The 25014-nt window shown below is 54.1% G+C and overlaps 10 protein-coding genes across 10 annotated transcripts; 5 read left to right on the forward strand and 5 right to left on the reverse strand.

Annotated features, from left to right (window-relative positions):
- Positions 1-197: 197 nt before the first annotated feature.
- On the forward strand, positions 198-3321 carry BDP81DRAFT_313365 (actin interacting protein 3; the record flags this gene model as incomplete). The annotated part of the gene is made up of 3 exons (XM_060583884.1): positions 198-368; positions 508-1374; positions 1495-3321. The coding sequence occupies 3 exons, from the start codon at positions 198-200 to the stop codon at positions 3319-3321; spliced, it is 2865 nt and encodes a 954-aa protein (XP_060448528.1).
- Positions 3322-3883: 562 nt separating this feature from the next.
- On the reverse strand, positions 3884-5071 carry BDP81DRAFT_369923 (cyclophilin type peptidyl-prolyl cis-trans isomerase/CLD). The gene is made up of 2 exons (XM_060586599.1): positions 4955-5071; positions 3884-4796 (listed from the first exon to the last, which is right to left on the reverse strand). Exons 1-2 carry the CDS (start codon positions 5030-5032, stop codon positions 4371-4373), a joined length of 504 nt encoding a protein of 167 aa, XP_060448529.1. The 5' UTR covers positions 5033-5071; the 3' UTR covers positions 3884-4370.
- Positions 5072-6322: 1251 nt separating this feature from the next.
- BDP81DRAFT_447509 (major facilitator superfamily transporter) lies at positions 6323-8327 on the forward strand (the record flags this gene model as incomplete). The annotated part of the gene is made up of 5 exons (XM_060592193.1): positions 6323-6477; positions 6554-6725; positions 6802-6993; positions 7083-8210; positions 8277-8327. The coding sequence occupies 5 exons, from the start codon at positions 6323-6325 to the stop codon at positions 8325-8327; spliced, it is 1698 nt and encodes a 565-aa protein (XP_060448530.1).
- Positions 8328-9327: 1000 nt separating this feature from the next.
- Positions 9328-10839, reverse strand: BDP81DRAFT_391960 (ZPR1 zinc-finger domain-containing protein; the record flags this gene model as incomplete). The annotated part of the gene is made up of 2 exons (XM_060587629.1): positions 9328-10656; positions 10711-10839. 2 exons carry the CDS (start codon positions 10837-10839, stop codon positions 9328-9330), a joined length of 1458 nt encoding a protein of 485 aa, XP_060448531.1.
- Positions 10840-11212: 373 nt separating this feature from the next.
- Positions 11213-11803, reverse strand: BDP81DRAFT_391961 (uncharacterized protein; the record flags this gene model as incomplete). Its single annotated transcript, XM_060587630.1, has 1 exon — positions 11213-11803. One exon carries the CDS (start codon positions 11801-11803, stop codon positions 11213-11215), a length of 591 nt encoding a protein of 196 aa, XP_060448532.1.
- A 318-nt stretch (positions 11804-12121) lies between these two features.
- On the forward strand, positions 12122-13378 carry BDP81DRAFT_313479 (tRNA wybutosine-synthesizing protein; the record flags this gene model as incomplete). The annotated part of the gene is made up of 1 exon (XM_060583895.1): positions 12122-13378. The coding sequence occupies one exon, from the start codon at positions 12122-12124 to the stop codon at positions 13376-13378; it is 1257 nt and encodes a 418-aa protein (XP_060448533.1).
- A 107-nt stretch (positions 13379-13485) lies between these two features.
- BDP81DRAFT_185417 (uncharacterized protein) lies at positions 13486-14471 on the reverse strand (the record flags this gene model as incomplete). The annotated part of the gene is made up of 3 exons (XM_060582342.1): positions 14120-14471; positions 13725-14043; positions 13486-13650 (listed from the first exon to the last, which is right to left on the reverse strand). The coding sequence occupies exons 1-3, from the start codon at positions 14241-14243 to the stop codon at positions 13488-13490; spliced, it is 606 nt and encodes a 201-aa protein (XP_060448534.1). The 5' UTR covers positions 14244-14471.
- An 849-nt stretch (positions 14472-15320) lies between these two features.
- BDP81DRAFT_312910 (origin recognition complex subunit 6) lies at positions 15321-16561 on the forward strand (the record flags this gene model as incomplete). The annotated part of the gene is made up of 2 exons (XM_060583848.1): positions 15321-15502; positions 15583-16561. The coding sequence occupies 2 exons, from the start codon at positions 15321-15323 to the stop codon at positions 16559-16561; spliced, it is 1161 nt and encodes a 386-aa protein (XP_060448535.1).
- A 358-nt stretch (positions 16562-16919) lies between these two features.
- On the reverse strand, positions 16920-18407 carry BDP81DRAFT_422079 (short-chain dehydrogenase). The gene is made up of 3 exons (XM_060589964.1): positions 17808-18407; positions 17683-17751; positions 16920-17610 (listed from the first exon to the last, which is right to left on the reverse strand). The coding sequence occupies exons 1-3, from the start codon at positions 18187-18189 to the stop codon at positions 17045-17047; spliced, it is 1017 nt and encodes a 338-aa protein (XP_060448536.1). The 5' UTR covers positions 18190-18407; the 3' UTR covers positions 16920-17044.
- A 3452-nt stretch (positions 18408-21859) lies between these two features.
- Positions 21860-23520, forward strand: BDP81DRAFT_185444 (arrestin). The gene is made up of 3 exons (XM_060582343.1): positions 21860-22053; positions 22153-23037; positions 23089-23520. The coding sequence occupies exons 1-3, from the start codon at positions 21976-21978 to the stop codon at positions 23329-23331; spliced, it is 1206 nt and encodes a 401-aa protein (XP_060448537.1). The 5' UTR covers positions 21860-21975; the 3' UTR covers positions 23332-23520.
- Positions 23521-25014: the final 1494 nt, after the last annotated feature.

The raw sequence follows: 25014 nt of genomic DNA on the forward strand, positions 1-25014 counted from the left end.
GCTTCTCGTGGCATGAATTTCAACCCTCTGCTTCAATAAACGTTTGCGAGCCGATCCAGCCATTTCCACAAACTTCTACCGACTCGCTCGTCTTAACTTTTTGGGTACCTCATCTCGGAGTAACTATTTGGGGAAGCGCAAGGAAGAGGTGGACCAGAGAATCGCAAAGACGAGGAAACCCGCCGACTTGAGTTACGATGCAGGCGCCGACCTCTTCCCAGCGCATGCAACGGCGCTCCCCAGGTGCCGAACCTGGGCCGCCGCCGAATGTGCCCGTCCGGTCAATATCACCGGGTACCGGTATGCAGCCGAGAGCTTCCAACGCCTCAAACCGATCCGCCCCGCCAAATGGGATGCGGAGATCAAATGTGAGTCTGATTACGCATTCCAGCAACCAGGAAGTCATTCTCGAGCTTCCACCAGATACGATGGCTGCGCAACGATCCCATGTGCTTCTGCCACCACTGTTTTTATCTGTCCAGCAGCTGACCGAGTTTCGATCTACAGAATTCTACCAGCAGTTCAGCCATGCCTCTATCACAAATTGAGAAGAGCGTCACCCACCTGCTAGTCGCAACCAAACAACTACTGGAAACCCTTACACAATGGTCGCGCGGCCAAGCTACTGACGGTCAGGTGTCCGATGTGTATGTCAGACTAGGATACGAGTTCAACATGGCATGCCGAGCCTTCACTGCCATCAACGTGGATACCTCCGACCTGGGCAACGTTCCCGAACTGTTACGAAGCATACTAGAGTCTACCTTGAGCCAAGAAGCGAGCACCGAAAGCTTGGAGAAATACCTTCCACGGATTCGAGACATCATCATCAACCTGCTCCATGGATTGAAGCGCAAACAGCAAAAGCTGCGGCAAAAACAACCACGAGACAGGGAAAGCGGGGGCTCAGGAGGCGCGCCGGAGCGGACGACAAGCACGAGCACGATTGGCAGTGGCAACACTGGGTTAACGAATCTGTTGGAGGAGGGCATTCAGAATGGCTATCGACCAGACGCTCAGAGGGAATCCTCCCAATCTGCCGGTGCCGCCCCAGCAAGCACCTCTCCAAGTCGTCGCCACCTGCCCCCGAGAGATCAGTCGCGCGGCTCCGTCAACTCGGAGCAGTCTTCCATGTCTAGCACGACAATGCAAAACATCCCCGTCATGCCTCCGTACCCCGGAGATGAGGCGACGATGCCCTCTGCGCAATCTGGAGAAGTCAACGTTGACTCTTTCCCGCCGCCACCGCCTCCTCCAAAGCAGCAATCAAGCGCATTCGCGGCTTTGCAGAAGGGCGGTGACCTGGAGAGAAGAGCTTCTCGGCGTTACTCGCAGTATCAAATATCTAAGCACCTAGGCAGTGCCATGAATGGCGTACCAATGCTGCCATCACAAAACTCACCGATACCGAACCGCGGGCGGGGCGAAGTCCGGGAGTCTCTGCGTGCTGTTCAGACCCGAGAGACGCTCCGCCAAAATCGGGCCTCGAAGCAGCCACAACTAGATACCTCTCCGGCACCGAGCCGAATCAACAATGAGGCCGCAGCGGAGCTGTCGGCAGGCAGGCCCGAAAGTCCAACGATTCAAACGCCGGAGGACAAGTACCCAAAACCCAGCGCTACCCTGAGAGGCCCTCTCAGCGATGATCTTCCTATTATGTCACCTGACGACGATGATGGCAAGCCTGAACCACCACGCAAGGACGAACCGAAGGTTTCACCGGGGGTCAAGACCCCGGAGAAGAAGCGCGATGCCAGCTTCCTTCACGAGCAGTCTCCGCCGCTCACCACGGAGCTGACGTTGTTCTTGCAATACAAGTCCAAAGTCAAGAAGTTTGTGCTGCCTGAGGGGTACAGCGAGCTCTCGATCGGACGCCTTCAGCTGGCCTTTATCGAAAAGTTCTCTTGGAATACGCACTCCAACGGTGCTGATCTTCCAGAGATTTATATACAAGACCCCGTATCCGGGGTTAGGCACGAACTTGAAGACCTGTCAGACATAAAGGACCGAACAGTGTTAGCTTTGAATGTCGAGGCGCTCGATGAAGTAAAACGCCACATCGACGAGGGCATCGGGCAACTGAAGAAGATAGTACAGGATGTGAAGCAGAACCAAGACGACCAGGGTCTGGCCCTTCAGCGAGTTTCGGAACGTCAGCAAGAGGCGGTTGCGGAGATGGCCAGGCTTGCTGCCGCCCCTCCGGCTGTGTCTGCGCCTGCTGATGGATCCAAGTCAGTGAGCCTTGCTGGCGGCCGTAAGCTTGCCTCCGGACACATCACCGAGATCCAGACTCTGCGACGTGACCTCGCTGTCATGCGCCAGGCCTACTCCAGCTTCCAGTCGGAGATTCAAGGCTCCATGTCAGCCATCCGCAGCAAGGCAAGCAACGTCAAGGCGGCGGTGGTCAAGGCCTCGATACCGACCATTGATGGCGAGACTGGCCATGCCTACGTCACCAAGGGTCGCGAGCAGCTCAACACAGATTCCGATCGGCTCGTCACAAAGGTCGACGACTTGCAAGATTTGGTCGAAGACCTCCGCAAGGATGTGGTTCTCCGTGGTGTGCGGCCCCTGCCTAGGCAACTGGAGACTGTCGCGATGGATATCACGAAGCTTTCCAAGGAGCTCAAGAAGGTGGAGGATTACATGAAGGAAGAGAAGCCCATCTGGACCAAGATCTGGGAGAAGGAGCTTGAGGACGTGTGCAAGGGCCGTGATGAGCTGCGCCTTATGGAGGATCTCATGATTGATCTGCAGGATGACCTGGAGAAGGCGTCCGAGACCTTTGCGCTCGTCGAGCAGGCTACCAAGGAGCAGTTGAAGGACAACGGGACGGGCGCCAGCGCCGGCAGTGCGCGTAACTTTTCCAAGGGGCTGAACGGTATCGGAAACAACCTCGACCCGAATGCGGCCAAGGATGGTGTTCTCGGCGAGGTGAGGGCTCTTCAGCCCAACCACGAGAACCGCCTTGAGGCCATCGAGCGCGCGGAGAAACTGAGACAGAAGGAGCTTGAGGGCCGGAAGGGTAACGAGCTGCAGAGGGAGCTGTCCAACTTTGTCGAGGAGGGCAAGTTGAAGAAGTCTGGCGGCTTCGAGGAGGTGGAAAGGGCGCGCACGGCCAAGGATGATATGATTCGAAGGCAGGTCTGGGAGAGGCAAAATGGTATCGTTGCGGAGGAGGGCGAGGAGGAGGAAGAGGAGGTTGAATACGAAGAAGTGGAAGAAGAGGAAGAAGAAGAGGAAGAGGAAGGAGAGGTGGCGGCGGAAGCGGCGGCGGCGGCGGGCGAGCCGGAGAAAGCCGCTGCTGCGCCGGCTCCATGAATGCAGCGGCAGTTATAAATGAATGGTCATACACATGTGTTATGGTGTCAATGACCCGTATGGAGGATATGTCAAACAACTTTTTTTCCCCTCGTCATTTTATTGTTTGGTAACCCCCTCCCTTTTGTTGTTGATCCTAGTACTCTGGCCATATCTCACATAGGCGGAGTTTGGGCTGCACCACATTTCTGTATATTCTGTTTGCATCATAGGGTTCTTGAGTTTGTTTACTTCACCTGGCTGGCTTGGCTTTGTACGCTGACGCCTTTTTTTGTTATGGTATCTTATAGCGAAGGCGAATTATGGATCATGTTTCTTGATTTTTGCATACCCGTGTCTAGACGTGTCTTTCTAATGATGTTGGATTTGGATGATGCTTGAAGTGATGGGGATGTTTTGTTGCTGATATCCCCGCTGAGCTGAGCTTGATCGGCAGCTTCAACATGTCAAGGCGGAAAGTTGATGTGGAAGTGGAAGGCACAGAAGAGCCATACTTTACATTAGTTTGTTCTGCTTTTCTCTCTGACACACTTCAAGCACCTAGATCATTCGCCAACAATAACGGGTTTACTTTATGAGATGATGTACCATTGGTAGAAGTGAGGTGAAGAACCGAAAGAACCACAGTGCAGAACTGGCCTCTACTGCTTCCCCCGGTTCTTCAAACTCTGGACTCGCGGGTCCTTCATCTTCCAAGGCCTCGGTAAAGCTCTCAGTCACTCTCTTGCCTGGCAACCTGAACTCAGCATCAGACACGCCGGCTAGGCCCCTTACAGGATACAACAGGTCGCCCCTAGCTGGCCGAGCGAGAGGGTTGGCAAAAGCAAAAGTCCTTTCTTTTCATCTAAACAATTGTGTGCCGTCAGGACAGTCTTGAACCGTTTGACGTACGGGTATCATAGCTTTTCAGGGGCCCTTTCCCTCCCAATGGCCGGCCCCCTTCCCCCACGGAAGCCATACACGAAACCTCCCTTCTTCATATTCCCTCACGATCCTCAACACACCAACCCCTGTCTCTCTCTCTCTCTCTCTCTCTCTCTCTCTCTCTCTCACCCAGCAAGCGGATTCGCATGAACAGTAACCCTCTCAATCACAACCGGCTCCTTGGGCCGATTCTTCCGATCCACCTCGACCGCCTCAATCTTGCCCAGCGTAACGGTGCTATCGTCGCCAATGATCCGCCCAAACACGGTATTGAGCCCATCCAGGTGCGGCGCCTTGTCAAAGAGCACGAAAAACTGCGAGCCGTTTGTGCCGGGCCCTTTATTGGCCATGGACACGACGCCGCGCGCGCCGTGCTTGAGGGCCGGACGGATCTCGTCGTCAAAGACGCCGCCCCAGATGGAGCGGCCGCCCTTTGGGTTGTCGGGCGGGGAGGGGTGCGCGGGACCGCCGGTCTGGGCCATGAATTTCGGGATGAGGCGGTGGAAGGGGGAGGCGTCGTAGTAGTGTGATGCGCAGAGGGCGAGGAAATTCTGTGTGAGGAGAGAGAGGAGAGGGGTTAGTCGTCTGTTTGGTGGAGTGTCTCGCGATGCGATTTGGGGGGTTGGTGGTGGTTGGTGAGTCGGCCGCGGGTGGGATGCGAAGGGGGAAGTTTTTGGGATGATTGGGATGATGGAAGTGGTGGTCTTACCTCTGCTGTTTTTGGGACGCTCTCGCAGAAGACTTCGATCTTGAGGTCGCCGAGATTCGTATGTAATGTGACGGACATGTTGGATGTTTGTCTGGTGGTTTCGATTGCGAACTCGAATCGTTGTGTGGTCGTCTGGTGTTGTCAACGGCGCAAAAGCTAGCTTCCAGCAGCTGTATGCATGCTGGACGTATGCGACTGGAGGTTTAAGGTTGCGTGGTGGACCACTTCATTGGGGCCCCCGGCATCGGTGCATTGAGCTCCGGGTGCCGACTCGAGCTTGCTGCCCTGCCGACTGTGGTCTGCACGCATGAAAGCCACCACCCCCCACTTCACGGCGGGGAGGGGGGGAGGCTGTCAACTTACACCTCTGTTGCGAACGCTTTGATTTTTCAACTTCAGCTGATGCGAGACGATTTGCCTCGACGAGATTTTCCTGTCTTGATTCAGCCTTTGGAACACGAAATCAAGCAAAGAATTCAAAGTAATGACTGAATATCAGTGCTAGATGCGCCAAAAGAGTTGGGTACAGCTTGACAGCAAGCGACATGATTCTCAAATACTCTACATATCGTCCGTCTAGCGTGACCACCTGACTAATTGAACAAATGAAAGGCTCGTCGACAGTGTATTTGACTCTCTCAACTTCTCTCCAGCTGTACGATGATTCGATCAAGTTTGTTTCAGTGACGTCAAACGCATGGAAACACTCTTAGTTAGCCAAGACCAAGTTCTGGCCAAAGTCGCGGGGGGGGGGACACACGGCCCCATACCGGTAGGTGGGCTAATCCGCAGAACCGGACGGGACGAAAAGAGTGGAAACTCGAGCCGGGAGCGCCGCCCGGAAGCCTGGGAAAAGGATGCTCGAAGCAACTTACCGCCATAGGCAGTGCATTGTCCATGGGGATGAGCCCGTACCGCTCAGCCATGCCACACCTCTTTCCCGACTGAACACATTTGCGCAACTCAGTTTGCAAAGTTTCACACTGGACGTATTCGGGCAAGTAGAGGAGGGGGGGCGTGTGCCTCTCCCCCGGAGGCAGCGAAACAAATTTCCAACGGCTCCCACAACTTCGGTTCTTCTTGAAGGGGGGTAAGTGGAAATCAGTGCGTTTTTGTCGGGGATCCGCGGCCATCAACGTTTTTTTGAACTATCAAGAAACACGTATTCTTCGCGTTGTTCGCTGCTTAGGACGATGACGGTCATCTAGACAATTCAGAAAGTTGAAACTTGACGGACTACCGCCTCGAATTCGTTTCTGTACGTTCTTATCCTCTTCATATAGAGGATCGACGTGTCTTGAATTCTACCTCGACATTTGAGTCTTTTGCTAGGCGAGGAAGTTGACACTAGATACGACGCGCGACAACATGACTTTCAACGAGCTCGTTCGAGATACCTGGGCATGGCACGTCATTCGAGCAGTCACCAGGGCCAGACACCCGGCGTTCCAATACTTTGACGAGAGATATCCTTTGATCCGTCAGCGATACACGGAAAGCGGCTATGATCGTTCAAACTCGGGGTAAGTGACAACGACACTCGTGGGGGGGGGAAAGGGGCAAAATGTCGATGGTTAACTCATTTGTTTGGAAACGTAGACTCTCGTACGCTTCAAGACACACTCAGGTCCGAGAATTCTCACTAGACTCGGAGAAAGCAGACAGCGACTTGCCCAACAACCAGACAATCAGCCGCACGACGTGGGAAAAGTATGGCATCGAGAACAGAAAGGGTCTCCATCTCGTCGAGTTCTTGCCAAATGACCCAGAGGTTAGCGAAAGAAATCCAACCCCCCTTTCTCACTATCCCACCCCCCTGACATTAAAGCTAAGGTTGTACTTCACAGAACCCAAGAAACTGGTCCGTCTTGAAAAAGGCCATCGTCAGCTTCCACATCTGCCTCCTCGTCATCGCCGTCTACGCCGGCGCATCAATCTACACCGTCGGCACCCACGGCGTCCGCCAGCAATTCGGCGTCTCGGAAGTCGTCGCCCTCCTAGGCCTGACAGTCTTTGTCCTAGGCTACGGTCTCGGACCAGTGAGTCTACGCTTGATTTATTCCCTCCCCCCCCTCCCCTATCCTCATCGGCACACACACACACACACACATACTGACAAAAACGCAAGATGGTCTGGAGCCCCCTCTCCGAAATCCCCCAAATCGGCCGCAACCAAATCTACATACCCGCCCTCACAATCTTCGGCCTCGCCCAGATCCCCATCGCCCTCGCCACCTCCATCGGCATGCTCCTCGGCTTCCGCTTCCTCGCAGGCTTCTTCGGCTCCCCCGTCCTCGGCTCCGCGGGCGGGACCCTCAACGACATGTTCGCCTCCCGCAAACACACCTACGCAATGGCCTCATTCTGCCTCATCGGCATCAGCGGTCCCACCCTAGGGCCCATCGTCGGCGGCTTCGCCGTCGAGCTGAAAGGCTGGGCCTGGTCCGCCTGGATCGTGTCTTGGTTAGCGGCCTGGATTCTGGTGGTGCTCATCTTCTTGCTGCCCGAGACGAGCGCGGATAACATTCTTTATCGGAGGGCCATGCGTCTGCGGAAAGTCACGGGAGACTCAGGCTTCGTCTGCGAAGCGCAGCTACGCGCAGATTACACCGCCGGCAGCGAGATCTTCAAAGCCCACCTCGTACGCCCCTTCACCCTCGTCCTCACCGAGCCAGCCGTCTTCTTCCTGAACCTCTACAGCGCATTCGCCTACGGGCTCATGTACATCTGGTTCGAGGCCCTCCCGCAAGCCTACGGCGAGGTATACCACTTCGGCACAGGAAAGCAAAGCATCGCGCTCCTAGGACTCATCGTAGGCGTCCTCCTCACGATCCCGCCCTTCTTTTTTTATTATCGCAAACGCATCGAGCCGCAGTTCGACCGCGAGGGAAACATTGAGCCAGAGAAGCACCTCCACCCAGCCATGGTCGGGTGTCTCTTTATCCCTGCCAGTTTAGTCTGGTTCGGGTGGACGGCGCGGCCCGAGATAAGTTACCTCGTGCCCATTGTCGGCTCCTCGCTTTTTACGGCGGGTGGGTTGTTGCTGTATATCTCGATTCTGAATTACCTCGCCGAGTCGTACCCTGACCACGTCAGTTCTGTTTTGGCGGGGAATGAGCTGTTTAACGCCATGTGCGGTGCTACGTTCCCGTTGTTTATACCGCCCATGTATTACCGGTTTGACGTTCTCGGGTCGAGCATGATTTTGGCTATTTTTGCGGTTGCGTTTGTGCCGTTGCCGTATATTTTGTACATGGTAAGGATGAACCCCCCTTTTAACGTGGGTAAACTGTGAACGCCTTTTTACTAACTGCAATTGCAGAGAGGAGCGAAGCTTAGGAAGCAGAGCAATTATGCGAGAAAAGGCATGTGAACTATTAGTTTCATAGACATGAGGGTTTTTATATAGTTTTGCCGATGGCTTGATTTGGAGCAAATGAACCATGAGTTACACATGTGGGGTTGCCAATTTTCGTCTTGAAGCTGCTTACACTAGCTCCCCCTTCAAACCTCGACTTCCTTTCTGTGAAAGATCGCCACTCCTGGCTCATTTGCTTGCGATCGATCTCGAGCATGTTGAGTGAGGACCTGAGTCGTCACACCATCTGCAAGGCCCATTAAAAAGGGGGTAGAAGACTGAGTGGGCGGGGACTGCTATAAAAGCCGCTCAGTCTTGTATGCTTGCAGTAAGACCCAACTTGTGTTCCGACAACGTTGACATGGGCGTTACAACGAGGTATTCTGCTATATGTCTATGTGAAGTTGATACGTTCGAGTGATAGACGAGGCAAGAAACCTATTTCTAATAATAATCTCTCGATACCACTTGAACGCTCGCACATATTCATAGCAAAATACGTGACTACCACCGGAGCATGACTTAAAGTGACCAGCTAACCTTCATCCAAGTATTAAGAACGCTGTGTGATAAGGAGAGACCAAGTAGCCTTTAGCAGGAACTATTCATTATCGCTCAAAATGCCCATCAACCATCTCGCATCAGAGACTCTTTTACTCGTCTTTGGTACGATGAGATACCCCCGCTTCCCAGGCGTTTATATATGGAGAAAAAGATGCAAAAAAAGCATCATCGGACGGATGATACCGGACCTTACCTGCCAGAAACTCCTCTCGTCGGCGCATCTTAGTAGGTGGGCATCCACCAAGGACAGTTGACACACGTAGAAAGAATCACAAATCGCGCCAGATGTTTCCAAGGCTTCAAAAAACTTTTCAATAACCCGTCTATGCGTAGGTATCATCATCATGTACTTCTTTTTATCAATCCCTGCAACTGCCCGCATTCCCTTCCTCACGTAAAAGCCAAATACGTCATGCCGCTCGTCTCATTCCCACCCTCGTCCGCCACCGTCCTATGAGCTCTTGCCCATGTTGGCGTCCAAAAGTTGATCCATCTTCTTCGCCGCTTCCCTCTCCTCAGCCTCCTTGGCAGCCTCCTCCTCATACCCCTCCACCTTCATGTCTAACAGGCCAAGCTCCTCCTCCTCCTCGTGTGTACGGTCATAGTACTCGCGCTGGATAGATGGGTCGGGCGCGGGAGGGTCGACGAGCGGCTGGACGAAACTGCTGGCGAGGGGATCGGTGAGGACGACGGTGAACTCGCGGTTGCCGTTGATGGCCTCGTCGAGACTGTCAAAGAAGGTGGTCCACTTGGTCTTCTCTGCAGGATCAAGTGAGTCACCGCCGGAGCCGCCGGAGCCGCCGGAGCTGCCGTCGGCTTGGAAGATCTGGCTCTTCAGGTCGTCGCGGACCTGGGTCAAGAGACCCTCGATGGTGGTGAAGCGACCGCCGAGGGTGCCTGGGTTGACGGACAGGTTGAGCTCGGGGCACTCGAGCGCGCAGGTCTCGGACTTGAGGATATCGCGGGCGAGATCGATTTGGCCGTTGACCTTGATGATGATCTTTTCTCCCTTTTCGGGAATCTCACCACCCGTCTTGACGTCGTTGGAGCGGTAGCCGCACTCGTCGCAAACGGTGGACATGAGGACGACCTGCTTGAAGTGGGGAATGTCAACCATCTTCATGTGTGTTGTGCATGAGTGCATGCAACCCGGGCAGCTAGCGGGGAAACTGTAAACTTCGTTGGGGACGATGTCGCCCTCGGCGGTCAAGCCAGGGTTGGCAGCGGCGGCCAGCTCGTCAGCCTGTGCGGCGGAGATGCCCAGAGCCTCGTTCTGCTCGGCGCTGCGGAGGTACTCGTGCTTCTCCCACTTGCCGACACCGTCCTTCAAGTCGGGTGTGATGAAGGAGTTGCCGGCGGGGTCGTCGACGGTGACACGGAAGGGGAAAGAGCTGCCGGCGAGCATGGCGCGGCCCTTTTCGATAATCTCGGCAATCTTGGGGTAGACCTCGGGCATCTGCTCTTTGCGCGCCTCCTGTCCAAAGTCGAGATCGTCGATGATTGTGCTAAGGAGACCCTCCACGTTTGTAAGCTGGCCCTTGCCGGCGGGCACCTCGAGGTCGAGCTCGATAAACTTGACGGTCGCCGTATCGGACTTGACAACCTGGCGCGCAAAGTCTTCCATCGCGGTCAGGCGGAGCTCGTAGTGTGTGCCCTTGGGCTGAATGGAGCCGGCAGGCTGGACTTCGCTGTTGGCGAAGCCGCACTCTTCGCAGGCAAATGACATGATGATGATTTCGCGGAAGTAGGGGATCGAGGTCAGGAGCAGTCTGGTGTTTCCCTGGACGCCAAGTTAGTAAGACAAGCAGATAGTTGGAACGTAGCGCATCCTCACATTCTTTCCGCAGTTCATGCAGAGAGACTCAATCTCTTCGACAACCTTCTGGTCATCGCTGCCATCGACCTTGGAGCCGATGGCCTGGAAGAACTCGTTGGGAGTGGTATTGGAATCGGGAGCGGCCATGGCGAATGATTTGTTGTTGGTAGGTGTTTCTTGGGAACTGTCGTACTTTCTCTTCATCGCGCAACGACGGGATTTCGTTGTCGGGTGCTTGATATCGGAGTCGCGGGGGATGGCGATGGCGGGGTCTTGAAATTTTTGGAGGGGCAATCGTAGCTGCAGGCCCTGCAGGCTGGGCACCGATGTGTGTCATTGAGCGGGTCCCCAGGTTCCTCCCAAGGCAGGAAACTTTCGAGAATATTCCCGAGAATAGCCCGCCCGCTTTGCTGGTTTGTCATGGCCGCCACTGACAGGACCACGGAGCTGTGGACGCTGTGACTTAGCTAAGAAGCCGGAAGTTGTGAGTGTTAAAAGGAAGCGCATGCCAAAGTCTTTCTCAACCCAGCCGTCCAAAGTCGGCAAGACTTAGATTCCTGGCCGAGGACGAGGTCTTGGCTTGGCTAAGAAGAGCCTGCAACCCGGCCTTGCGGTTCTTCGCACGCTTCTTGCTGCTAGAGTTAGACGTGGCCGGTTTAGCTGCCTCGGCCACAGCGGCTTGCTGACTTTTCTTCGCGGGCAACTGCTCAGTTTTGGCCCGGCGTCTCACGGCCGGTGGCGGCGCAGGGAACGAGATCTTGGTGGTGCGGCTGCACTTCCCACAGCTGAAAAGCTTTCGCGTGCCAGACCGCTGCGGCTTCTGTTCAACCTTTGCCTTGGATGATTGGGTCTTGACAACACCGCGCCTCTTCTTCTTGAGTGCCTTTTCAGTCTCAAGCTTGAGTGTAGTGCCCTGGCCGGGGACCATGATGTGACCGCAGGCGCCGCAGACGTGTTGTCGTTGAATGTCGTTTTGCTCAACGGTGTTGATGAACATGAGCTCGTTGTGGTGGCTCATGAGATACGCCGAGGTTTCGGGGGCGGACGCCCTGAGGAGATGAGCAGCATCGTTGAGATAGCTCAAATGCGCTGACAAAGTTGATACGTCCATCCTCTCAATTGAATTCTAGAAATGTTCGTGCAAAGGTCAAATGAAGGTGACGATGAGAAGACAGAACGAGGGAGTTCCCGAGGTTGACTTTGGTTTGTTCGTTTGGCGGCACCCCACTCCCAAGGCACTTATTCCTAACGGTCCTCAAGGTGGCAGCCGTTCTGACCCCTGTAAAATCGTCTAATGCACTAACGGTTTGCAACACCAAAGATTTTGGTCGTATACAGCGCCGAATGAAGGAATACACGATTTCCAATTTCAAGAGCATATTCATAAGCAACTTTATTTCACCAACCCATTCTTCAGAATAACGCAACTATGACAGAGAGGAAAGAAAAACCAAGAGGCAAAAAACCCAAGCCAGAAACCCCAATATCCGCAGCCACCAGAGCCTGGCTCATCTCACTACCTCCACAAACACAACCATGGAAGGGCCAAGACGAGCTCGAGACTCTCCTCAACCAGCACACGCCCAAACGGTTCACAGTATATGAGCCCATGCTGTTGCTCCCCAGCGGAAGTTTCAACAAGGGTCCATGGCCAGCCATTCTCAACCACCCAAATATCAGCAACGATGAGATTCATCGCCTGTGGGAGGCCATCCTCCGAGATGTTTCTAAGACCGGCTCAACAGCCCTGACGCATCTCGCCGTCAACGAAGGAATTCCCCTGCAAACAGACACAGATTTAGAGAGCCTAGACGTCGAAAAGAGCGAGAATATCCTGCGAACGCCAAGCGGGCTCAAGATCCTCCACGGCGACTTTGGCCCCTCCAACAACCCCGCCAACCCCTTGCCTCAAGACTTTGAGGGAGCTTTCTGGGTGTCGACTAAGCAGAACGGCATACATCAAACATGGGCTCCGCGGTGGACAATGTTCAGCCGGGGCAACATCAAAGAGAAGACGCGCCTCCTCGACTTTCACAGCCAAGCCGGTCCAGACACCACGTTTCCACGCCGTCCACTACCAGTATCTGTGCTCAAGAACCGCTGGGCGGTAGACATGTACGCAGGCATCGGCTACTTCACCTTCTCCTACGCCAAACTCGGACTAAAGGTCCTCTGCTGGGAACTCAACCCGTGGAGCGTCGAAGCACTCCGCCGCGGCGCCGTGGCCAACGGCTGGCGCGTCAGAGTCATACAGAGAAAGGACCTATCTCTCCCAGCCGTACAACTGTTTTCAGGCGATGAGCAAATCACAATCTTCCTCCAGGATAACCAGCAGACTGTGCCTAGGATAGCAGACATGCGAGCGTCGGGCACGGCAATTGACATTCTACACGTTAACGGCGGACTTCTCCCCACCAGCGAGCCTACATGGCGCCCGGCGTGGGATATCACCGCGCCGTGCGAGGGTGAATGCTGGCTCCATCTGCACGAGAACGTGGGCGTCCACGAGATTGAATCGCGGCGCTCACATATCCAACGCCTTTACGACGGCTGGACAGTAGCGACAGATGGCGGCAGCGGGCGAGCCGCGGTGGTCGAGCATGTCGAATTAGTCAAGACGTACGCGCCCGATGTATGGCACTGCGTCTTTGATGTACATATTACAAGATCTAGTAGTGTTACATGATCGTTTTCATGAATCTCTCTTACTCGTCGACGTCGTCAAATCCTATCCTGCTTTACGTCCATCACCTCGTCATCCTCGATCCTCCCCGACCCAGAGGAAACCGAAGCGGCTATGACCGACGGAACTTTTGCGGAATGTTCTCCTCCACGACGGCCATGTGGTCGAGCTGCTCTTGCCTGTCCTGCGCGTCCTCCATCTCCTCGTGCTTCTTGAAATGTTCGATATCTTCGGGATGCGTCAGGTCTTCGAGCTTAGTGTTCTCGTCGTGGTACCTAGATTGGTGCGCTTCTCGTCAGCTTCTCATTCTTCCTCGTCTGCGTTGTCAGAACCGCGCCAAATGACTTACTTCTCCCAGTGGTGAATCTCGTACTCGTACTCGTCGTCGCCGTGGTGTCCCGGACCCATGCCGACGTCGGGCAGCGTCTTGCCGCTCGCGATGAAGGCGTCCCACTCGGAGCGGTTGACGTTGCCGTCCTGGTTCGTGTCGAGGAGCTCCATGAGGTTGTGGAGGATGTCGAAGCGCTTCTCCTCGGAGACGTGGTGATTCGTCTCGTCAAAGAGGCCGTATGTGCGGAGGATCTCGTCGCCTTGCCAGACGCCGTCGCTGTTGTAGTCGTGCAGGGTGAAGAAGGAGGCCGAGTCCCAGCCTTCCATGTGGTGCTCCTCTGTAAAGAAGGACGGAAAAACGTCAGTCGCGTATTACTTTTCGGATATCTTGGGATTCCTGTCATGTTTGCATACCGGCCATGTGCTTCGTCATCCAATCGGCATTTTCGTCGACTATGGGTTTCTGGCTGTGGTCGCCGCCGCCGTGAGCGAGGGCGCGGCTGGCGATTGCCAGAGCGGCGAAGTATACGGTGTGCATTGTGGTATTTATCGCTGGAGGAGGTGCTTGTTGGATTGGGGGGGGTTGCTTTTCGTATTCTCGAGATGGAGTCGCAAGTTTGCTGAATTGTTGACGACACGTGTAACAATTGCAGACAAAAGGTCAGACACTCTTGAATAAGATACACAATGGGAGCTAGGCGCCGATGAAGTTGAACAAAGAGCCACAAAGATTTTGGGGGGGGCCGATCAATGGCTACGGTATCGAAGTATCTTTGGACCAAGGTTCAATTTAAAAAAGGCTGACAAAAAGCTGGGCCAAAGATGGAACTTTGCGGTGTCGGAATTGCTGAGGAATGGGGAATGGAGAACCAGGAACGGGGGAATGGGAATATTCACAGGAACAGGTGGCGTTCCGCCATGGCCAATTCAGGGGATTGCCTCTGAGCCTCCCACACTCCAACACTCCCACACTCCCGTCCTTAGGTAGCCACGCGGTGGTCAGAAGATTTGGCCGCTTTTATGAGCAACCTCAACGAAGCTACCTAGTCTACCTCAACTAAATAAGGTAAATTAATTTCAATGTATAAAAAAAATACCTTAGAGAATTCTCTATTAATTAGAAGTATTCTGATTAAATTTGGGCTTTTTGGGCGCTTCGCCGATGCTAGTAGAAAAGAGAAGCCAAGAGGGAGCGGCCAAATCTTCTGACCCCCGCGTGGTAGCCTTAGGTTTACTCTTTAGGGAGCGGCAGACGCACGGATCGGCGATTGACAGGGGGGCCGCGGGGGGGGCTTAAACATTCTAGACCCGGGGTCGCGGCGTGCCAATTAAGCTTGGGTGCCTCGGTGACGCAACTAACTCATTCTCGACACCACCTCAGCTCCTGAAACCTTTTTTCTCTGCAGCTTGACACTCGACATTGACGACCGACTCCGACCCTGCCAACCAGCATAGGAAGCATAGAGAAACATAGCGAACACCAATTGAGCGAGCCGCGCTTATAGCAACGTGCCGTTTCACCCGACCAAGAGTCTCAAAGCTGATATTAAGCTCTCACGCGCCTCGACGCGTCTTGCGCAAAAAGCTCTTCAACCCGCACAACCCACCCTTCACAATGAATCGATCAATAGAGCAAACACTCCTCTCGCTGATGCCGACCCATGGCTCAGCTCTGCCACCATCCTTGGTAGAGCTGGCGGGTTCTCTACTAGCACAGTCGAGACACCGAGCAAGCACATTGAAAGCAGACGAAGAAATCGGGCGGTTATACGCATGCGCTCACATCGCCTGCGACAGGTAAGCTCACACCACCGCCCCAGACACACAAACTCACACACATGCCTTCTCCTCGACGCCAGTTACTAACACTCTCTCAGACTCAAAATCACCCTCGACCTCCCCCCAATCGAGCCACGACCGCCAATCCCCCCTCGAATCTACAAGCGCCTCTACAGCCACCTCGACAACATCCTCCCCAACACAGCCCTCAGCCGCACCCCAGGCAAAAACGGCACCCCGCGCAATAGGCAACGCCACGGCGTCGACTCCCCCGTCAGGACACCGCACCGCCCAACACCGACAAAAGACAGATCTCTCGCGCAGTTCCGGAGCGGCGGCGGCGGCGGGAACCCAGCGTCAAGCGGCAGCGCACCCAACACCCCGACGAAATCGACAGGCAAAGTCGCCTACCCGAAGGACAAGTCGGGCCTCCACTTTTGGATCCAGCCGACGATCCGCCTCATGTGCAGGGAAACCAGCCAGAAGCACCTCGCGCCCACGATGCTGGCCGGCATGGAGTACGTCGTCGTCCCCGGCGGGCTGCGGACGCGCGACGCTTGGGTGCGGGAGAACTTGGCCGCGCTGTGCGGAGCCGTGTATTTCTTTGTCGCGCAGCAGGTGCGGAAGCTGGCGACGGGCGAGGACGTGGATCGGGAGAATTATGTACCTGCGCGGAAGCAGGTGTTGGAGTTACTGGCCAAGGCGAGAGAGGAGGTTGATGCGCGCGGGTTGGACGAGGATGAGGCGTGGGAGGGGTGGGCGCCCGTGAAAAGCAAGGAGTTTGATGCTGCGGTGAAGGAGGTATCGGAACGGGGGTGGTTGGATGCCGATTGGTATCGTAGTTTGGGGGATGTGATTGAGGCGGGCCATGTGATTGCCGATAGCCACGGTCGCGGAGGGGAGGATGGGGGTGCGTACAAGGCGCCTGTACGCGGGGCGGACACGATGTTTTTGGAGCGGTATGACTTTTTGAGCGAGAAGAAGCGCAGGGAGTATAGGATATGGAAGGAGAGTATTCTGAGGAGGATAGACTTGATGGAAAAGGAAGATGGTGACGCTATGGAAGTTGATGGCTAGAGGGGGTGAGATGGATATCGAATACCATGACAAAGATTCATGGGAAATCACTAGTCTTGAGGGCATTTGCCGTGCGATGTTGTGATTGTGAAGGGGTCTTAGCCGTCGGGACCGGGCCCATGCCGGCATGAGGTCGGCTTGCGGGGCCGGTCTGCAGAAAGAGCCGCCGACAAGCCGGATAGTCGGCGCTCCAATTACTAAGAATATGCATCTCTTCGAGCACTTCAATTACACATGACACTACACTTTCGCGGGCGGCCTTCTGCTACCTAATGAAGCTCCGATGAAGCTCCTTGGGAGTGCAATCTTCCCTTTCATCTTTCCACAAAAATAGAGTCTTAGTTGTACAAAGTTCTAGAGAGGAATTTTCAAATTCTATAAGCGATATCTATGCATGCTAATCCTTTTTCATTCATCATATCATCACAAACCAAACCCCCTCCCGCCTCTCTCCCGCCCCTCTCTGTCTTCCCAGGCCAAGACTCACTGATCATCCTCAAGCCCAACCATCTTCAAACTCTCAACCCACAACCTCTTCTCCGCCTCAACGTCATACGCCGCCGGCGCATACCCAGGCGCAAGCATCCCAGTCTCAGGCTTCACCTCCTCCGCCTCGGCACAATCCTCGAGATACCTCCCGCCTTTACCCTCCCACTCCTTTGCAACAGCAGCCCAAACAGACGTAGCCGCGCCCTGCGCGGGACTCTTCATGACCTTGTGGACCGCCGGGTCTTTAACCATCTCGGTGATTTCCGGCTGGTGGCGCTGCAGCGGCGTCTCGATGCCGCCCGGCATGAGGCTGAGGGCGTGTAGGCCGCGGGCGCCGTAGCGGCGGTCGAGCTCGTTTGCGAAGAGTATGTTTGCGAGTTTGGCTTGGCCGTAGCCTGCCCAGGGTGCGTATTCTGCGGTGTGGTCAAAGTGGAAGTCTTCGAATTGGATGCGGCCGCCGCGGTGGCCTGAGGAGGAGACGGAGATGACGCGGGAGTTGAAGGTGGGGTTTGAGGAGGCGAGGAGGGTTGGTTTGAGGAGTTGGAAGAGGAGGAAGTGGCCTGGGGAAGGTTTTGTGTTAGTTGGGATTGAAGCCTTTTTTTTTCTTTCTAATTGTGAACTGAAGTGCTTACCGAGGTGGTTTGTGCCGAATTGGGTTTCGAATCCGTCAACTGTCTTGCCCTTGGGACAGGCCATGACTCCTGATAGTTATGTTAGCCCATGTGACTCTTCACTATTGCGGCAAGTATCAACATACCAGCATTGTTGACAATCACATTCAACTTGTCAGACTTTGCCAGGAACGCCTTGGCGCCCTCTCTCACGCTCTCAAGAGATCCGAGGTCCAACTTGATGACCTCAACTTTGCCGGGCTTGCCATCGGATAGGATATCCTTGGCGACCTCCTCGCCCTTGGCAACATCGCGGACGGTGATGTAGACGTCGGCGCCGGCGACGTGGAAGGCCCGAGCGGTTTCCGGGCCGAGACCGCCGGGGGAGCAGCCGGTGACGACGACGACTTTATCTGTCCATTTTCCGACGAGGTCTTGGTCTTGGATGATTTGGACTGCTGTGGGGCGGCTGTCGTTAGGGCCGGAGGTGGCCTTGTGTTGTTCGGCGTAGGGTGCGAGGATGGACATGGTTGTTTTATTTGGGGAGGGGGTTGGGGTTTTGACTTTGGTTGATCTGGAGCTGTGGACTAATACGAGTCTTCTTCGTGGGGGATTGGTTTCTTTGGAGGTTATGCTGCTTTTGTGTGTTGTTGTGACTCTGATTGATGGAGATAGTGATTGCAATTCAGAACAAACGGGAGATTTCGTCCAGTATTTATTTGGTTCAAAATGCCAGTTACATGACGATGTCTCGTAGGGCAGCGGCCGACGCGGCCGCATCGACCGCATGCGATGCGGAATGTCTGGAGCTAATGGACTTAAAGCCGCTTTTTTAGGGAGTTTCTGGACTTTGGATTTAAAGTTTAGTGGCATCGATCCCCTCCCACCCGTGCCACCCTCTTCAATGGTCAATATTGTGCGTTGCCGACGGGATTGCGCCAATGTTGCACCAGAAGTAAGTCGTACTTGTCTCGCAGAATTGAGAGACTCATCACGGCTCTTTTCTCATAGTGCGGGAATAGCGGTATCGTTGAGCATCGCTCATATGACTTTATGGTGACGATCTAGCCCCAGCAGCCCTCTGAGCCTGAAAACCATACTCAATAGGTATTTCGCTCTTACGTCAAACAGTCAAACGGTTAAACAGCTAAACTCTGGGAATGGAAGGCTGTAAGTCCGGACTGTTGTGCGGACATAGATCCGCATTACATTACACCCCGCAAGTCCGCAAATGTGGGCATCATTGCGCAGAATGCGGAGAGATTCAACACCGACGCGGGATTGAAGTTGAGAAAGGTGAGCCTGGTGAGGTAATCAATCATGCCGGAAATAGGCGATAAGATGGCGATTACAACTTACCTTACGTAAGGCCAAGAAGCACACCATGGAAAGGCACATGATGGCGGGATTAAGGCTTCGGGGCGGATGGCTCGTGCACCTCGACCCACACCTGTCCGGGAAGCATCAAGCACCTCATCACGCCAAAACCTCGTCCGTCCCAAGTCCAGACCCGAGATGACGCACCGAGAGCACATGCCGCAGATTCAGTCTGATGATTATTAAGGTGTTCTGACAACCCGGGCCTGAGGTCCGGGACAAAGCCAGCAAATCAGGTCTCGAAGTCCCCAAACTCGGATCGATGCCGAGGGCCGCCGGCCGGTCTCGTCTGTGATTGGGACCCGGGGCAGCTTTTGGGAAGCCCACCCCTGGTCTCCGCTTCTAGGGACCCTACACCTTTTGAGGCTGTTCGTAAGTCCGGGGTGCCTAGGGCTGTGCAGGGCATGGCGAAGCTTCAGTGCGTGCCCCCAAATTTCCAGGGACCATGAAGCCATTCCTAGCCTTCCAGGGTGGGTGAGCTGAGGAGCTGTACGGGTACGGATAGACGTATTAGTTGACGAACAGCTTATCCGTACTTCGTACTCCCTACAGAACGAACATTTCTTGCCTAGACTGGAAACGACCGTTAGCGAGATGAAGCTGAGGCAGACATATACTGGTGATCCGAAAATAGAGTACGGTGACCAAAAAAGTCGAGCCGATTCTGTCGCTCTTGATGGCATGCGACTCGCGTCATGAAGGTGTTGAAACACCACCGCGGCGGTTAATCTCCCCGTTGATACAAGTGCTTACTCGGATTATAACGTTTTCTGTCAGGAAGCGCTTTGGAAATTTGACAGGACAAACTTATCTTGCATTGGCGAGTAATGAATAACACGCGCGTATTCTGATGGAAATTGTGAGTTGGTGAAAATGCAGTAAAATGCTAGTGACGACGGTATACGGCTTTGAGTTGGTAAGTGTTGTAGGTGTTCGATGTGGGAATTTCCTGTCCACAAACATGGGAGAATGCAAAATTCGATGCCTAGTCCACCTGCAGTAACCGTGATCTCAAATTCCACGCATCAGGTACGAACAGGAAGTAAACATCTGCTTCCCACTTTCCACTTGATATTCCTCGCTCCTACCCAAATAACTGCCAAGGCTCTTCCCTCGGGCGTGTCAGGGACTCAGGGTATAGTTACCTTTGAATCTGCAGTCGCGGTGTTGGAGGCATTCCCCGCACCTTCCCACTGCGCCAATCGTCCCAGCAATCGCTCCCTGGTCCGGGACCCCCCCTTCCCCCCCTTCCACGTTCCGGGTATCTCCCCTCAAGTTTACTTACTGCTAGTACCTCTTCCTGGTCCTAGCCGCTAATCCAAGTCAAATCAAAACAGATGATCCAGAAAGCTTCCTTGGGTGTGAGAGAAGACGCAATGTTGGCTCCCGTTCCCTCCGCCGTTGGACACCTGTTGGTCAAGGAACCGATCCAAACCAAAACATCTCCCCCAGATTCCCGCTCAGACACCGTTATCCGACACGCAAGCCATCATGACCACTGGCCCCCAACTTGGACACCAGGCTCTGTCTCTCAAGTCCCATACGGAGTACACTCATCTCAAGTGTGGCTCAAAGGAAGAGGCTGTACCACCACGAAGCCCCCAAGTACACTCCTTGTACCGATCCTCCCATCTCTCTGCTGCTCCCCCCTGGTAGACAACCCACAGCGCAGCGGCTGAGCAGCAGACTGCCCAATCACTACAAACATCAACACACCGGGGGAGAGTGAAGCGAATCCCACACAGAGCGCAAACTGCCGCCTTCGGAGCCTGATCAATTGCTGTGCAAAGCTCAGCATAGCAGTCAGTCAATACTGTACAGATACCCGCGGAGACCTGCCATCTTACACCCATCTCGACGTGCGTTTGTGCACGTGGGGAGCTGAGTGTACGCCCCAAACACCTCTCACACTCCGAGGAAGAGACGAACAACGGAGAGAAGAAAGGAAGAAAGGGCACGAGACAACGAGACAGCGAAAACAACGGCCGTCCAGCAAAACAAAGTTGGCATAGACAGATCAAGGGCCGTGTGCAGTGCCCATCTCTACCCACATAGCCCCCCGCCACATCGGGCCCCTCCACCAACAACCAGCCTCCACCTCAGGTCTGCTCAGGTACTCTCGTCTGTACGGATACGTCTGAGTACAGATACCTTACCTTGAGAAAGCTGTGGTCTCTTCTCCCTCCACCCTCAACTCGCCAAGCTCAGTGTGCCACTTGAACGACTCCATTCGCAATCCACCACTCATCCCAGAGCTTCCCTGGCCTGATCCGACCGAGCGAGCCTCGTGTGCTGCTGCTGCTTATGCTTGCCTTGGGAAAATCGATGCAGAAGCGAGGATAAGCTGCATCAGCCCAGCTGCACCGACTCAGAACCTAGGCACCCTATTTGGCTGCTTCACATTGCTGAGGTACACAAGTCGCGCGACCTTGTGGCTTGGGCTGAGAGGTCTTGTTTCTGCTGGTCACTGCTCTCGATTCTTCTTCTCTTCCACCCCCCATTCCGCACTCTCTCCAACAACCACCCGCAGGTCACATCTCCAGACTCCGGAACAGGGCGCCGCTTTCTCCAACCCCTCCGACCTGATTTTGCGCCAACTCCCATCAACGCCCATCTCGACGCTGGAACGCGCACTACTACTCCCCACAGCGCCCGACCCGACGACGCCAAATCCCAGGCTACCGGCCAACTGCGATCCGTTCATGTAATGCCGCCGCTTGGCCTTGCGCTTTGCTCTTGCTGTTGCACGTCCCCGATAGCTTGGACACAACTGTCTGGACCCCACACCCACCAGGCGGCAACGCGCGCAGCGCCTAGGAAGCACGACTGCCGCCCACCGACACACATGAGAACCTCACCTCTGTCATCCGCACAACACCCTCACCACTTCCACGCCGACGAGAGACACATCTCGGACACTCTGGCGATCCAGCCAGTATGGCCGCCTTCGTGAGGGTTTCTGGACCGCCCAACAGCAGCTTTCTGGTCGGCTACCCGGGCATTTCTGCGACGCTAGTACGTTGGACCCTCTGTGATGACGTCGAGGACGCTGATGTGGTCAAATTACCCTTTGCGCGCGCCGTTTGCTGACACGTTTTCTTGCTCGCAATGTAGCCCCGAATCGAAGGCAAAGTCGAGATCCGTCCATCACAGGGCTATTCCATGCCCGTCTCCGTTTCGCTAGTGCGCATATGTTTACAACGGAGAGAAACAATACACCCCGCCGCCGAGAATGTCGCCAAGAGACACCTGGGAACTCCGAGGAGGGAAACGACAGACGTAGTCGGCAAAGAGCTGCTGCTATTCAGATGCCAATCAGGAAAGGACGCTGAGAGCGTTATTGCGATGGATCTGCCGTTCGTCCTGTTCATCCCCTTTGGAAGAGGTGGCGAAGAAACGAACCGACGAATACCCCCGGCATCATTGCAACTCCCCAGTCGAACGGCCGAGACGTACTACGAGCTTGTTGTTACCGTGCAACAAGGACACACCCTCCAGAACAAATACTCCTTTCCTATACCGCTACAGCGATACGACACCTTGTCGACCTTTGGCATGTACAACAAGCCAGAGTCGAGGCAAGTCAGCGACGCAAGCGTTGTCACACTGGGCATATCGGTTCCCAAATGGAGCTACGGCCCGCTCGACCCGATAACAGTCTATATAAAACTAGTACCTAATCCCGACTGGATGAAGAAAGCGTTGAAGGTCACGATTCAGAAGATCACCGTCACCATTGAGGAGGAGATTACGTACAACCCGGAAGGCGACGAGCCTACGAAGAAGATCAACAAAGTAGCGAAAAACACGCAGTTGGTCAATACGAAAATGCCCGAGGCAGGATACGCAACAAACCTGGGCTTGGTATTTCCCTCCAAGGACTTGCGCGACCCGGACGGCATTATTCGAAGAGGAAAACCGGCATTTCCCTTATACGAAGTCACTTCATTCACAACGAGCTCAACCTTGTATAAGATTGAGTTCTACTTGACTGTTAAGGTATGTTTATCACACTTTGCGATACTTGCTCATGCTCACCATTTTCATTAGGCACAGCTAGGATCTACCAGAGATTTGACTGTTAGGCAGCCGCTTGTTATTTGCCCAATGGACCAGCAAGCGTGCAAAGAGGAAATGGACGCCATCGAACAGGCCGCCAAAGACGCTTCCCACGTCGACCCGAACAACCCTATGCTCCCGGCCCGGGCGATCGTCTTAGCGAATGACCGAGAATCTCTCAAGACACTAGGACTATGTCTGGTGGGAGGGCAGAAGAAACCGCTGATTGAATGAACGAACGGCCAGAGTCGTACGGAGTAATTGTATGAATTGCGTGGCGGAAATCTTGGCGCCGGGCTGCGGGGTACGAGACCAGCCAGTTGAGAGGGCTGGCGATCTACCCCGTAACAGCAAGCTTATATCTGACAGGGCTGGCTGGCTGGTTGTCTAACAGCTTCCACTTTCAGTCGCAGATGCGCAAAGCTGTGGCCCGTGTCGAGGTCGACTGAGCCGGCGCAACTGTCGGAGTTGAAGAACGAGCTTAATGGATGGGGGAGTCAAAAAGGAGATGGGATTGGTGTGGTGGCGAACGATTCTGCACCATGGATACTTGGTCGGGAGACACGAGTTTTGAGGGGAACGAATAACCCCTCAACGATTGGTCCTCTCGTTTCACGACCAAGGGCCTGCTGTCGGCGTCACACAACGCTGCGGTAATTCGGCAGGACATGGCATCATCACGGCACGGTAAGGCGTTGGCGGGAGGTCTTCCGGCTGAAGAAACACTCGAGAGAGCCGGTAAAATTCAGGCTCCTTGTGCATTTTGGCGAAGCACGTTTGGATGCAAATATCATGAGACGACGAAACTTGGACGAGGAGGCGATGTTGTGTGTTGAGTTGCAAAGGAGAGACTTTTTGTTTGAAGTTGTACATATTACCTACGAATGAGAGACGTAAGAGACAAGCAACTCGGGGGGTTTGGTGAGATGATGAATCAAGGAGAGCACCTCCATTTACAACATGCATTTTTGAGTCGAACACATACTCTTTTCCTGCGGTGATGTTGAATTAGAACATGTTGGAGGCAACACGAGTAAAAAAGATATGAAACCAGCAACCCCCAAAAAAACTCTTGACAATTTTGCCCGCTCAAGAAGGGCCAGCCGGCCCTATTCCTTCCCTTTTCCATCCCAGTCCTGGAAGAAGTCAAGAGGTCGGTCCTTTTCGATTGCTATATAACGCCTCCAACGTACCGCGGCCAAAGGGAAAAGAATTCTGGCAGCAAGTGCGAAAGAAGGTTGCCGACCTTTAAGGTCGTACGTGAGAGCGACTGTGAGAGGCTTCAAGACTTCGGAGATGCTGCTGCCCGTCTGGTGGGCTTAGGCCTGCCCTGCACATCTAAAAGGGCCCATTATTTCTATTCACTATTCATCACGGTCAGCGTCGTCGACGAATACGAGCGAACGAGGGCGAACGCACTACCATCACCACTACCACTAGATCCAAGAGAAAAAGTTGTGGGTGTCTGTGTACTATTTCATCGTGGTCAATATTTTAGACAAGTACAAGCAAGCAAGAGCGAACGCATGATATGTTGCAATGATTAAGGATAAGGGAAAACGAAAAGTGAATTACCAAAGGAGATGAAGAAAGAGGAACGGATGGGAAGGTAATTAAGTATAAGCGAGCAATAGAAGAAAAAAGCATAACAGAAAGGAAGATGATAACATGAGCGAGCAAAAGCGGAACACATAATGAGTTTACAACATAAAGACCAAGGAAAAGATGAAAAAAAAACACCCCCGATGGAAACGATGGAAAATTGACAAAGCAGATATGAAGAAACCAAGAAGGGGAAAGATGAATATGAGAAGATGATAAAGATTCGGTTCAGCCTGGACTTGCGTCCCCAAGAAGACAATATTCAAGACTATTTTACTCCCTTCCACTAAGGTATTTCTGGTGTTACTCTGCTCT

Source organism: Colletotrichum phormii (genome assembly GCF_030913505.1).
Source record: "Colletotrichum phormii strain CBS 102054 chromosome Unknown BDP81scaffold_5, whole genome shotgun sequence".
In the NCBI taxonomy this organism is placed as follows: domain Eukaryota; kingdom Fungi; phylum Ascomycota; class Sordariomycetes; order Glomerellales; family Glomerellaceae; genus Colletotrichum; species Colletotrichum phormii.